A 15,077-nucleotide genomic window follows, 5' to 3' on the forward strand; every position below is an offset into this window, starting at 1 on the left:
ATGCTGGAGGAATGAAGGGGAATGAACGGTGTAAATATAGTTTTTATGGTTCTATTATCCCTGTGAGAAATTTTGAGCTTAATGAAGGTCGTATGGAGGGCGAAATGGTCTAAATACCTGTAATTCGACGAGCAGAGGTTGAAACACAGGTGCACAGGTGCTTTTTTGAGGAGGTCGCCCGGGCTAATCGGCTGGTTGGCGAAAATTCGAGTTCAAATGGTCAAGCAGAGCGCTCAGTAAAAAACACAGTGAAAATGGTAAAAACACGGGAAAAATTGGTAAATATGGGTCATTTTACCATTTGGCGCTTTTTTCTGCTGACGTCAGCATGACGTCATTGGTGGGTCATGGTGAGGTGACGTCAGCTGACGTCATCGGGCGACGTGGCAGTGGGCGACTGGTCAAAGGTTCGGCGAGGTGGCAGTCCAGTCAGCAGTGAGGTGGGCCAATAACATAAGCGGGTACGGGCAGGCAAACGTGGCGGCGAATTAGCGGCGGGTAGGTGGCGGTTAACGTGCGGCGGTCACGGTTAAGGCCTTAACCGTTGCGGTTTCCCGGGCGGTTAAGGTACGGCGCGGAGGATGTCAGAGCGGGCTCCGAGATGGTTTAGCGCCCGACGCGTGGAGGAGGCGTGACGAGGCGCAACGTCACTTCCCCGGAAGTTAACGTGCGGCCACGGGAGGCGCTCCGATATTGCTGTAGGCCGTCGGATCTGATGGGCTTGATCCGACGGCTGGCGGAGGAGAAACAAGCGCCATTGATATTGCGGGCGGAAAAATTAAAATTTGTGGGTTTTATGTGGGTTTTTGCAAATGTTTTGATTGAACCACAATGCGGTAGGATTGGGAAACGTGCCAGAGGCGGGCATTTGACCTTTGCAAAGGTTTTATAGGCAAAATGGGTTTGGAAAGTGGGTTTTAGCAATGCAGAGGTGATTTGAAGGCAAATTGACTTGCAGCAAAGGGGAAAAAGGGTGGAATAGGTTCACCAAAGTGGCCAGATGCCATTTGGCCCCTTTTGAAAAATACATGGCTATTATGCCTAGGGGAGGGAATATACATAAGATTTGGGGTTTTATACACCTTAGTGTTAATAATATTAGGGGTGGGGTAAGATAAGGGAGGTTATATAGTAGAATTAGGAGTTAATATGAATGAAGGAGGGGAATTTAGAAAGGGGGTGTTAGTGATGGAGTAGAGAGGGAAAGAGAGGAAGTTAGTGATGCTCTTTGCTGTAATTTCATGGACTTCACCACTTTGCTTGCTGATAGATTAATTGCCTTGGCAAGAGACCTATTGATAGTTGTGTAATGGTGATCTTATTCTTTCTGCAACCACAACTGCCTACCCAACTATTTTGCCTAGCATTTTTTTGTTTCTTCTTGGAGGGGCACTTGAACTTGCAACCCTCAATTGCCTTTTCTTTTCTTTGGCTTTTTCCTCTTTTTCTCTATCTACTTCTACCCTTATGTCTTCCAAGGTCCCAGATTAAACTTTTGGGAACCTTTGCTTCTCTACCTGAACTACTTGTCTGCCAAGATTAAGCTGTTTGGACAGACCTCTTTCTCTATTCTACAACTCAAAATTGAAACATGGCATGATCCAGATTAAACTGTTGAATCATCCACAAAAATTGAAATAAGGTCCTCAATACTTGAAACACTTTACCCAGCTCTTGCTTTCTAGGAAATATGGGATCTTTGGGATACCAAAGCAGAGCATATTTGGCTTTTCTCTTGCCAATCATGAAATATGAAACCTATTACTATAGGTATCCAACATAATGTTTACGTCTTATTAGTCCCTGCCATCTGGCAATGGCCAGGGACTATAGTAATCAGAAACCAAGATGTTAACATTAATTGACCTGTTTGTGACCTGCTTCTTAGCGCTGGTTGAGGAGTATACCGAAAGTTTTTTGGTACATAATAATTTACTGTGTTATTTGGCCTCTTCCCGAGGCCGGAGGCAAAAACATAGGTTATATATAATTATTTTTTTCCAATCAATGTTAGAGCAGTGTAAAACATCCCGTTAATGCTAGCATTAATCCTAGGCGTTTAATGCTTGGGATAATGCTTGGCACATTGTACTTTCAGACCTACAGGTTGCTGCATGAAGATGGGAAGACATGTGCCTGTTGCAATGTGTCTGTAGTGTCTACTCTGCATGTTGCTCTGGCACAAGTCCACCTGGTCATTCAGGCTCAAGTTGTCAAGCTGTCATTCAAGCCTGTGTTTCAGGCAGGCCTAATACAGAACCAGAAGAAGCTAAGCTAACGAACATTGGTAAAATCGATACATACCTGACCAGAGCCATCCCTTCGCAGAGCCTGCTTTTTTGTTTCTCTGTGTTAGGGGGAAATCATTCTGTAACGCTGCAATTCTCTGAATCAGGAAGCGTGACTGCAATAATCATGGATCCCATCTCTGCGTTGCTTACAAGGGAGTCTCGGGGGCTTACAGCGAGGCAACCGCCACGAAAGCTTACCCTTCCTGCGAGCCCATACCCTGTGACCAGTTCTGGTGGCGTTCGTTCCTGCCGTGGCCTTGGAAGGCCACAATGTTGGTAATCTCGACCGAAAGCAGAGTGTATTATATATGTAATTAAGCCATCTCGCTGAGGTGCACATCTGGTTCCTATCTCTATTTTATGAAGGTGCGAAGCCGCCAAAGAAGAAAAAGGAGGGGCAAGGGCTTTTCACCGAGCTATCAATTAGTCAGAGCCGGGGTTTATTCTCGCTGCAGGGAGTTTGTTGGTTGAAGTTCCTTGCGTGAAAGCACTTCGCCTGTGGAGGGGTTGAATTCGAATCGCAGGCCGAGAGTGTGCGCCAATCGTTTGAGCCGTCGCCCGGTCTTGCCCAGCGCTTCGGCATTGGCTCTGGCGCCGGTGAGCTGAATGTGACTCTTGGCTCGAGTATTGTGTGGTTCGTCGTTAGATGTGCGAAGAAGCGGATGAAGGGCATTACCTGGTTCAAACAAAGATACACGGATTGGAGCTCCTGTCAAGGGCGCCTCTTGTCCTGCTACTGACTGCGGCCAGGTAAAAAGTGCTTCTTTTCCTCATTTTTCCGAAATCTCACGACTCTTTCCTTCCAAATGAAAATGCAGCTCAAAAAACACCCAACTGTGCTCAAAGGACACACAAATTTGATCTATTGATTTCTTTCTGCGTAATAGGAAACTTAGAAAGGCTCTTACCTCTGAAAGTTTTTTAAGCAGGGTTCGAAACTAGCTACTGTTTCTGTGTAACATTTCTCAACCCGTACCCCAGTCGTTGTCAAGACCTAGCGCCGCGAGCTCTAAGCGGAGAAAGCAACCATGATAACTCTGTACCTTAACAAGCGAGCGAGCTAATACGCCTTAGCTTCAATCATTAATCTGCTGTGCTCTGTGTGTGTCTTGGATGGTGTAAGACCCAGACCCTTAACGGAATCGATCTTCAGATGGGCGCAGTAGAAATCAGGTTTTCCTCTGATCCCTTGGGCCTGCGAGTCATGTGGACCTTGCAATCTCCACTTTCTAGGGCTCGAAGTTGTTGTTGACAAACTGTACCGAGGAAGGCTAAGGCTGTTTACGCGGTTAGTCAAGGGTTTTGTGACATATGAATTCATATTCATTGAATGTTCGTGCTAAGGAACTAGGTAAATGAATAATCTAAGAATTCAGGTTTCAATCTTCCTGCTCGGGTTTCAATCTGCCTACTCACAGATGTTAGCCTGATGCAACCTTAGGTGGCCTGCTTTAGAGCTTGCATGCTATTTTAAGGAGACAAAGGTGTAAGCTTGCATGTTATGCTATGGAGAGAGAGGTGTTAGGCACATGGCCCTCATGTAGGGCCCACAAGGTGGATAAATGTTACGATTTTCATTTTTATTCTTATTGAAATCGATTGATTTTTTATCTTTATTTTAAATTTGAAATTTCAGGGTGCACTGTCGTTTCTCAGTTGATTGAGTTTAAAAGCTGCAAGGGATTTCATCATACGCCACAGTTTCCTCTCTGGTGTGTCTTGCATCTGATCAGGTATTTTTGCGAAACTAATCGATTTGTGTTTGCCCGTTCCATTGAATTTTAGCCAATTTTCATGAAATTTCATCTCATTTCTCCACTCGTGAGTATTAGTTTTATGTCAATTAAAGCATTCTATAGTGAATTTGGAAGAACCCAATTCAGAATTTTGAATATAGAGGGCTGAATCTCTGAAGGAATTTGTTGGGATATGATGCAATTTCAGAAAAATGATTACTGCTCACAATCTTATACAGTACAAATTAGACAAGTATTTTCCTTGTTTCTTACTTTTTATCTCTGGCTAGCAAGATTGGTTTATGTATCATCTTTTAACGACAAGATTGCCAGGGAATCTAAAAAGATGTTAAAATGACACATGATTGTTGTACATGTCTGCATTGCAGTGGACGCCCCATGATTCACTATCTGCATCAATTTCAAATGCAACATACTCATGTGACGGCCTTCTAATCTATGTTAGCTTCATCGATGGTGCTGTTGGAGTATTTGATTAAGAAAGCTTGAGGCCACATTGCCATATTGCACCTTCCATATATATACACCTGGGCTTGAGTAGGTTAGCAGGTTTAGCTATCTCATAGCACAATTGAAAACTTCAAAAGTTCAATGGCATTTCCATTTTAGAGCAAAATTATACCATGGATTTGTGTTGATTTATATGTGCAGTGGCAATGTCTATCTGCTTGTGATTGCTGCACATCCATCAGAACCTAATCAGTTTGCCGTTGGGTTGACTGGGCGTTGTCTCAACACCAGCTTGTAGAAGTTCTTCCATTTTCACATTGTCAACATTGTTATGCCATCCATGTTTGAATAAAAAATCACCTGATTCATATGTAATTGTTAATTATGGTTTAGTTGGAACTTGTTTCTTAATGATAGATGCCCAGCTTGAAACCTAACAGATGCTTTGGTGAACATAATGCTCATTGCTTTCTCGAACTTGGGCCAAATCCAACACATCATCATATCCAAAGATTGGGCTAATTCTAGAGAGAGCACAGAGTCATCTACAAAGTGGATTTTAAAACATCTTGTAGGCACCTGATAAAGATCATTCCTTCGATTTGCACTTGACTCTAGCTAACCTAGAGCATTAACTGCGATGTAATTTTTTATTGGACAAAGAAAACCCTTTCTGATGGACCATTGCAGAATAACTTGATTGGTTATGTTCTCAACGTTGTACCTCATTGCTTTTTTGACCTTAGGATACCAATCCATGTCATCATATCTGAAGTAATATACCATTCTAATCTGTGTAGGACTTTATCAAAATCAATCTTGAGGAGCAGATCTTCTTGATGAATTTCTCCAGCCCACTAGATAGTTTTCAAGCTTAATTTTTTTGTGGTTAATACTTCTGCAGGAGTCTTGTAAGCCACGTAAAGTAGAATGATTAGCCTGGGATCATTAATTGAGTTCCTGTTGGCCGAGTTGTGGTTTATATTGATGATGCCTGCATTAGTTTGCTCTGCAAGTGGTTCTAGATGAAGAGCTTCCAAGCACACATTTAAAAGGTTTCCCAATGGTGTCTCAGAAACCCTTATAGAATTTTACAAGGAGCCCATCATTCCTTGGATATTATCATGTTTCAAGGAGGGATAAATCTGGGGTTAAGGCCATGACAAGGAATGGTCTGTGTCTCAGCCTTAAACTTGGTTAGTAGGATGTTGTGCACATTCCCACCACAAATTCCACTCAACACAGCCAATAGAACAGGGAAGTAAGTTACACATTTGCTAAGTAATTTTCCTGCACTCCAATGGCTTGAGGTGGGAAACAATAAGCTTAACAATGAATGTGTTTCACTGAGTAAAATCAATTGGGAATGAAAAGGCCATTTTGTTTTACTTGTTGGACTGTCTCAGAAACCCTTGTAGAATTTTACAGGGAGATCATCATTCCTTGGATATTATCATGTTTCAAGGAGGGATAGATCTGGGGTTAAGGCCAAGACAAGGAATGGTCTGTGTCTCGGCCTTAAACTTTGTTTTACTTGTTGGACCAAGTGTAGTGCTTGGCATGGATCATGTGCTTTTGCTTCCACTTTATGTCTACAATATGAAGAGATTAGCAAAGGGCATTCGAGGAATTTTTTGCCTGCCATCAATGAGAGGAAAGAACCTCATCTTTAACACCTGCCTAGTTGATTGTATTCAAACTAGCTCCTAAAAGCCAAGGAGTTATCAGCTATCCACAACCACAAATGGCTCCTTTCAGGCTGTGTTAGGAGAATATCAATGGAGCCGAAATCCAAAACACTAGCTGAAATAGTAGTAATTATGTAAGCATACCTGTTTTCTGGATCACAAATAGGTCTCTTTCGTGGTCTCTGCAAGGAGAGCATAAATGGAGCAGAAACCAAAAATACTATTTGAAAGAGAAATAGTAATGTAAACACGCATGTTTTCTGGCTTATATTTATTTAGAATGTGGAGTGGGCCATAGGTAAACACCACAAAGTGTCAGCCTTTACCAGATGGATGTTCCTTATATACACATATCATCCCAGATACAGTTGGCGAACCAAAATTACTGGCATTTATCTCCTGAAAAAGAACTTCTGGTTTCTGGATTCGAATCTCAAACCATTCTAGCAATGTTTGTTATCTCTGTATATATGCTTTGTAAATGTTGTTTGAACCATATGTTGACACCTAATCCTCTATAATTGGGTGAATTTGGAATGTGAACAGTCATCAAGAAGATGAACTGATCAGTCACATTCATGTATATAACAATAGCTACCTAATGAAATATATGAATCAGTTTTTCTGCCAAGTCTGGAGTTACTCCTGGTCTGACATGGTATCAGAGCCAACTCCTTGTTTTAGCTATTATGCTCCTTGTAACTCCTCTGTCCTGACCTCTGCCTCTGCCTCTGCTTTATTCCCTTTTGTTTTAAAATAATCTGCCTCTGCCACTGCGCTCTGTCCATAACGCTTGTCTCTGACCTGCATAGGCCTGACATCTGAAATTGAACAGTCAAGATACTTGAGGCGCTCCACATCAAGCCTCGCACATTCCCCCCTTGGTAAGAATCCTTTTTGATCCCTGTAAGAATCCTTTGTCTTACACTCTCCTCGTGGATTGTTGATGATAAGCGAGAGATCGAAATCAGTGATCATGATATGCCCATCTGCTTGAAGCAATATGTTTTTAGGTTTCAAGTCTCTGTACAAAATTCCATGCTGGTGCAAATACTCTAGTGCAAGCACAACTTCTGCTGCATAGAATCTAGTAGCAGACTCATAAAACCTCCTGTTCTTCTGCCTTTGCCTGAGCGTATTGAAGTCCCCTCTGGAGCAGTAGCTCATGAGCAGAAAAGAGTGGTTTTCCGACTCAAACTTTGTGAAAAGCTTGGTATCGAATGCGGCTAAAGATTGGATGAATGGTATGAACTGACATGGTATCGAATGCGGCTAAAGACTACGCTCAATTTTTATGTGACATATATATGCTGTGATATATGGTGCGGTGCGGTTAGCCAGCCTGTTTCGTTGATTGCTAATTTAACCTACAAGAAGTCGAGGTCTGCCATTGCGGCCACCACGGCATCCAGCTGGGCGTGCAGCATGTTTGAAGCCTGCAATTTTTAAAATGCCCATGGTTACGAATCCCCACGCTACCAATCAACGAAGCCCCATTGACTATGCCCACGCTTTCAAGTCCGTATACTTCTAAAAATGAGATTGGAAATTAGGAATGGGTCAAAGTCATAAAACAGGAACTTAAGAACTTGTAAAATTGAATAAAGTTAATAGCACAAGTGGTAGCATGTTATCAGCATTCATTTCAATAGTCAATAATATATAAATGGCGTAGCAGAATCAGAATCATTCTTTTAGCAGCAAAAGTTCTTTTTCTCCACAAAAGCACATTCTTTTTGCCATTAGAAGTATTATTCTATCAGCAAAAGTTATTTTTTTTTTCACAGAATGCATTCAATCATCTCTATGGTAGGAATAGTTCTCACTGGCAAGGAGAACTATCCTGAATGGTCCCGGATGATAAAACACACCCTCATCTTCAATGATTTGTGGAAAGGAGTCTGTGTCGGAGAAGGAGAAAATGACCCAGTGCAGCCTACATCAGACAAAGAGCTCGTCATTTGGGAAAACAAGAACAAAAAAGCCTATGCATTAATCGCAGCATCTGTAAATGAAGAAGTAAGTCGCCATATTTCATCATACTCAACTGCCTTTGAAGCTTTACAAAAGCTGAAAGAACTCTATGACTCACATTCTGCACTTGAAGTTGTTCAGCTCATGATTAAACTCTTCACTCTTGAACTGAAAAATAATGATCCTCTTGCTCTTGCATCTGAAGTAAAGTCTATAATGCATGATATTAAATCCACTAAGGTTGAGCTGGATATCCCTCTTATTGCTTTTCTCAAGGCACTCTATCCTACTTACTCCAATTATCTTGAGTCTCTACAAGCAAATGGAAATCTTAAAGATATAACCTTTGATTCTCTTGTGAAAAAGTTTGCTGAAAGAGAGAAAGCCTTTGGAAAGAAGATAGTCCCTGAATCTTCTGAAGAGACTGTTTGCCTTGCTCATAAAGAAAAGCATCATGCTCAAGATTCTACAAGAGGAAGAGGTGGACAAAGAGGAAGAGGAAGATACTTCAGAGGCAGGGGGGGCAGACATTCTCAAGCAGAAAAAGCAGATCCGCATTGCATTCGCTGCAAACGAAATGGATCACATGATGCTTCTACATGCAAGCTACCATGGGAAAAAATTGAGCAGAAAAGAAACCAGCAGAAAGGTAAAACTGATGATACAGACAAAGGTAAAGCACCTGAATCCGCTCACTATATTGAGGCACAATGTAACATTGGAGTAAATGAAGATTTGTTTAATGCTTCACTTGCTTCTTCGAAAAATGATTGGTTGCTTGATTCAGGAGCAACCTGTCATATGACTCATAGAAAAGATTTTTTTGAAGATTTCACTGACAATGTTGATGGAGCAGTATACTTTGCAGATCAGTCAAAAATCAAGCCATCAGGGCTTGGCACAATCAGGCTTAAACTGCCTGGTCTTCCAGACTTTCTTCTGGAGCATGTTCTATATCTCCCATAGCTCAAGAGAAACTTGCTGTCCTTGGTCCACATCCGCTAGCAAGGTCACTCCATTCATATGTTTGATGGCAAGCTTGAGGTAAGAAAAGCATCTGACCACTCACTTGTCATGAGGGGAATAGAAGAAGAAAGGCTTCTCAAACTGCAAGGAACCTCTGCTCATGCACAACATTTCTCATATATTTCTCATCATGAAGAAGGTACACTTCCATCAAGTTTATTATGGCATGCTAGATTTGGACATTTAAACTATGACAGTCTCCGCTTATTGAAGAAAAATGGTGTTGCTGGTTTGCCTACAATTCCTAGGAAACATAAGCAATGTGATGCTTGCATTCTAGGAAAGCATAGCAAACAGTCTTTTCATGATTCACATTCAAGAGCACATAGGAAGCTTGAACTCATTCGTTCAGATTTATGTGGTCCAATGCCTGTTCCTTCTGCAAATGGAAATAAATATATCATGACATTTATTGATGATTACACCAGAATGTGTTGGGTTTATTTATTGAAGAACAAATCTGATGCTTTTCAAACATTCAAGAATTTTCATAAATGGATTGAAAATGATGCACAATCTCATATTGGGTCTATTCGCACTGATAATGGAAAAGAATATACATCAAATGAATTTGAACACTATCTTCGCCAACATGGGATTAAACATCAAACAACTGTGCCTTATAATCCCCAACAGAATGGTGTAGTTGAAAGAATGAATAGAACAATCTTGAATATGGTACGATCCATGCTCTTTTTCAAAAATGTAAAGATAATGTTTTGGGCTGATGCTGTTCTATGTGCTGCATATATAAAGAATAGATGTCCATCTAATGCTATAAGAAACAAGACTCCTTATGAATTGTGGTATGGACATGTTCCTTCGGTAAAACATCTCAGGATCTTTGGTTCCACCTGTTATGCTTTGATACCAAAGGTACATAGAAACAAACTTGGTGCTAGAAGTCGTAAGTGTATCTTCCTGGGGTATTCAAACACCTCTAAAGCATACCGCCTCTATGATGAAGTAAATAAAAAGTTTGTTGTATCTAGAGATGTCATTTTTCTGGAATCATCCAAATCTGACAATGTTGTTGAGTGGCAACTTGATCGCTTGGATAGATTCGAAAAAACAAAATCATTTCAAGAATTTGATAATCAGATTCCACATCTTGAAGGGGGGATTCCTATACTAGATCAACATGTGGAATCTTCTTCTGAAGAACAATCTCCCCTGCATGAAACTCCAACAACGGATGATGCTTTAAGTGATGTAATTGATAGAATTGAGAGACTCAGTCTTGATTCAGTCCCAACTCAATCAACAGAGCAGCCTGAACCATCTCAGAAAGGTCCCCCAAAGTGGCTGACAAAGACACTTGAAAGTGTTCATCCTGATGAAATTGGAAAAACAGGAACCAGAAATTCAAACCAACAAAATGGAGGTGATGTAGATGACTCTAATTCACCTATTGATATGGATGTTACTTATGATTGTGAATTGAACTTGTCTACAAATTTTGAACCAACTTCCTTCAAAGAAGCTGCTTCTCATGATGAATGGAAAGAAGCGATGAAAAAGGAGTATGAAGCCCTCATAAAGAATGGCACTTGGAAGATGGTTGATCCTGCATTTGGAACCAAACCAATTGGCTGCAAGTGGGTCTACAAGAACAAATACAAAGCTGATGGCTCACTTGACAAGCACAAAGATAGGCTTGTGGCAAAAGGCTTTGCATAGAAGGAAGGGGTCGATTATGAGGAAACTTTTTCCCCCACAGCAAAATGGGCCACCATCCGGACACTCTTTGCACTAGCTGCTCAGAACAGTTGGAAAGTCCATCAAATGGATGTAAAAACTGCATTCTTGAATGGAGATCTAAAAGAGAATGTTTTTATGTCCCAGCCTGAAGGATTTGTTGTGAAAGGACATGAACATAAAGTATGCAAACTTGTGAAGTCCTTCTATGGCCTCAAACAAGCACCACGAGCCTGGTATGAAAAACTAACTGAGCATCTTCTGAAACTCAACTTCAATCATTTTGATCTTGATGATGCAACTTTATTTGTCAAGAAAGTTGGCAAAACAGTTGTATATCTTGTGATATATGTAGATGATCTTTTAATGACAGGGAACAATGAAAGCTATATTGCATCCATAAAGAAAGAATTAGGAAAAAGTTTTGAAATGACTGATTTGGGCTATGTTCATTACTATCTTGGCATTGAAGTAACCCAACATCCAAAATCCATATTTCTTTCTAAAAAAAAATACATTGGAGATTTGTTAAACAGATCTGGCATGACAGAGTGCAATCCTCTTTCTACTTCAATGGAACAAAACTTAAAGCTCACATCTATCGAAGGAAAGGAATTTGAGGATGCAACAAGGTATAGATAGCTTGTAAGAAGTCTCATCTACCTCACTACTACCAGACCATACATTTCATTTACTGTTGGAATCCTCTCCAGGTTCATGCAAAAGCCTTGTGAGGGACATTGGTCTGCTGCAAAAAGAGTTCTAAAGTACTTGAAGGGAACTCAAGACCTTGGAATCAAGTATACATAGGTCGACGACTTCAGCTTGATTGGATACTCTGATTCAGATTTCGATGGAGACAAAGAAACTGGAGTATCTACTTCAGGATATGCTATGAATCTTGGATCAGGAGCTGTCTCTTGGAGATCACGCAAACAATCAGTTCCAACAGATTCCACAACAGAAGCAGAATATGTGGCAGCAGCTGAAGCAACGAAAGAAATTGTGTGGCTCAGGAAAATTCTTGAAGATTTGCAGGTAAAACAAGTACAATCAACTCCACTCATGATTGACAACACCTCTGCAATAAAGTTGGCCAAGAACCCAAAGTTCCATGATCGTACAAAGCACATCAATACTAAATATCATCTGATCCGACATCATGTTGAGGCCAAAACAATCCATCTCCGTCATTGTTCCACAAATGAGCAAATTGCAGACATCTTCACCAAAGCACTTGGAAGAGAAAAGCTTGAAAGATTCAGAACGATGCTTGGACTCACCAACATCCCTTCAGATTAAGGGGGGAATGTTGACACCTAATCCTCTGCGGTTGGGTGAATTTGGAATGTGAACAGTCATCAAGAAGATGAACTGATCAGTCACATTCATGTATATAACAATAGCTACCTAATGAAATATATGAATCAGTTTTTCTGCCAAGTCTGGAGTTACTCCTGGTCTGACACCATAAAACGTCAAGCTATCATGGTTTATTCTCAGAAAGTTGTGAGGATGTTGAGAAACAATTTTATTTTAAATTGTCGTCATTCTAAGATCTGCTGGGTAAATTATCCTCATCTAAATAGTAGGGATCCCAGCTGGTCCTATTGTTTATTTTATATTGTTGTTGAGAAATTCAATGTGTTTTATAATTCTGTTTGTGAGCCCTGCTTAGCTTTTGTTTCAGAATCATTGTTCATGCGTCTAATATTAGTTTTGGTTTGGTCGCTGTTTTATTTTTTCATGTTTGTGGAATTTGTCTCAAGACACAATTGGATGTGAATAATATACATATTTTTTAAAACTAGTTTAAAAGTCTACCAGTCATATATGATATTCAAAAACTTGATTACTAAATTTCCTTGTCTTTATTTTTTGGTAGTTGAACGTGTCTTTGGACGCTGACAAGGGAATCCAGGACTCCAAAAGAAGTACGATTATTAAAGATCTTACGTCATTCTTGTCTCCAATTCAGAATAGATTGCTCCAGTTTGAAGCAGAGCTGAAAGAAAGATGAATTTATGGTTCGGTTTAGAGTTGTTCAAGTTATTGGCGCTAGGCTAACCCTGCTGTGGTTTTGTAACGTTGCCTCTATCCTTATCAGTTACATTCTCCACATGCTAGTGGCCTGGCAATGGCCAACATTCTAGGAGCATCTTCAGGGATACAGCCTATGTCAGCTGGACTTACTCTGTTGCAGGGGACGAACAGTGTGCAGTTGGGTTCTGGTTTGGTAGCTTCATCGGTAGGTCTGAACGTTGGAGCCACTGCAAGGTAATGTATCATTATGTGCCTAATATGGCTAGATTTAATTGCTTTCATACATTCTGGATGCACACTTATTTTTGCTTTGTTTTGTGGCAGGGATGTGCAGAGATTTGCTTCAGGAAGGTCCCTCTCTGTCTCCATTGATGAGCAACAACAATGGTTGCAACATTATAATCGACTGGTGGCAGGAAGAAGCCTGCAACCATCTGTTGTCACTGTTTCTGCTGGTTTTCCAATTATTGGCTTACCCAATTCAAATGATTGTGCAGTGCCAACCGCAGGAAATGGCACTAGAATGATGTGTGGACTTGGCAGAGGAATGGCATTGCCAAGGCCAGGATTTCCAGGATTAGGATCAGCAGGAATTCCTGGGATGGTTTCTTCAGGAATTAGTAACATGCTTTCTTCTAATGGTCTTGGGTTGCCTGTCAGTGGTCCAGCTCCTTCTGGAACCATGCATGTTCCAGGAAGTATGATTCGGAGGCCAAGAGATGTGCAGATGTTGCAGGTAACCTCCTATATTTCACCAGTCTTTCCTTGACAAAAAAATCTTTATAATGTTTTCTCAGCCCTGTAACGTATTGTCTACCATCATGAGCATGCTGGAGGATAATGCTACTGTAATTTTAATGGAGACTGGGTACTTGAGTTCCTTGCTCAGCTGTTATGTGGTAATCTTTCTGTATTGCCCAGAAGAAACAAAATAATGATTATTGCAGTTCTGAACTTGAAGCCATGGAAAGATAAATAGAGAGGAAATTTAGACAAATGTAAGTTGAGACACTAGGAAGGAATTCCGTTTGAAACTTTGATGTTATAAAGGGTTAGAAACTTTTCTGTAGGCTTCCTTTATATTCTGTGATGTCTGACACATATTGCTGCTTCCTGATGAAAAATCTGAGTAATGTACAATAAAAAGAGTGATGATATTTTCTTGGATAGTCATGGTAATCAACAGTTTGCAGGGATTTTTTTTGCCTAGGAATGAAAGCATTCCATCTATGATGCTTTATCCTTTTGCTTAGTGTTCCTTAAATCAGTTCCCACTACATAACTACAATTTCTGATGGGCACAATGTTGTTACCATTTAGCTGTAACTTAAGCAGATAATACCTTTAAAGTTAAAGTGGAATCTGTAAGTGCTGCTCTCTTTGATATCTCTAGAACTTGCCTTCCATTTCTGTAGGTTGAAGTTTAATATTGTAGGCAGACTTGTGATAATTCACAATTGTTTTTGTGTATGCTTGGGTTTACAGACCAGTCAAGAGCGCAACAGATGCTTATGCAAGAGCTTCCACTTCAGGCCAGCCAGAATAATGGTCAGATAGCCTCTTCATTCAATGGCGTGAACACTGCCTACTTTAATCAGATGGTTTCTTCAACAAATCAGAGTTTTTCTGGTCAACATCATCTTCAGAAGCCTCAGCAGCAGCAAGGGCATAGTAACCAGCAGTATCCTCAACCTCAAAGTCAAAACCATAATCAAGCCTATGTGCATGTAGTTCGCCAACTGCATTTAACAACACGCACTATGAACTTGAGACGCTTTGTAAATTTTCTAACAAAATCCCCAATCAAGCGACTAGCTGCCATTCAGCCTCGCTTTGTTTGATTTAATAATCCTCTATAATTTTTATAGATACATTTTTATAATTTAAAATTTTAAAATTAAAAACGAATCGAAACCATAAGCATTAAATATATTGATTAAGGATATTTTTAAGTCAATTTTCTGAGGTAGATCTACTCTGGGATCTTTTCACTGCTCTAAATACTTTAGACGTGTATAGATATTGTTTGAAAAATAACATTAATCGATGCATTTTTGTTTTGCAGAATTAATACATTAATATTATTAGCATTGCTCCATACATTTCTTTTGTAGAATTTATTCATAGCAGGCACCGACACGTCCAACAAC

At 40.3% G+C, this 15,077-nt stretch overlaps 1 protein-coding gene across 1 annotated transcript; it reads left to right on the forward strand.

Moving 5' to 3' along the window:
* Positions 1-3,911: 3,911 nt before the first annotated feature.
* On the forward strand, positions 3,912-14,663 carry LOC149235363 (uncharacterized). The gene is made up of 5 exons (XM_089461368.1): positions 3,912-4,024; positions 12,770-12,818; positions 12,992-13,161; positions 13,252-13,663; positions 14,413-14,663. Exons 3-5 carry the CDS (start codon positions 13,022-13,024, stop codon positions 14,482-14,484), a joined length of 624 nt encoding a protein of 207 aa, XP_089317494.1. The 5' UTR covers positions 3,912-4,024; positions 12,770-12,818; positions 12,992-13,021; the 3' UTR covers positions 14,485-14,663.
* Positions 14,664-15,077: the final 414 nt, after the last annotated feature.

Source organism: Pinus tabuliformis, chromosome 8 (assembly GCF_031772625.1).
Source record: "Pinus tabuliformis cultivar Carrire ecotype Pingquan chromosome 8, CPIR1, whole genome shotgun sequence".
NCBI classification, from domain to species: domain Eukaryota; kingdom Viridiplantae; phylum Streptophyta; class Pinopsida; order Pinales; family Pinaceae; genus Pinus; species Pinus tabuliformis.

Coding starts and splice junctions, on each gene's coding strand:
- LOC149235363 (XM_089461368.1), top strand. CDS start 13,022: ATGGCCAACATTCTAGGAGCATCTTCAGGGATACAGCCTATGTCAGCT. Junction 13,162..13,251: donor AACGTTGGAGCCACTGCAAG/GTAATGTATCAT, acceptor GTTTTGTGGCAG/GGATGTGCAGAGATTTGCTT. Junction 13,664..14,412: donor GAGATGTGCAGATGTTGCAG/GTAACCTCCTAT, acceptor TTGGGTTTACAG/ACCAGTCAAGAGCGCAACAG.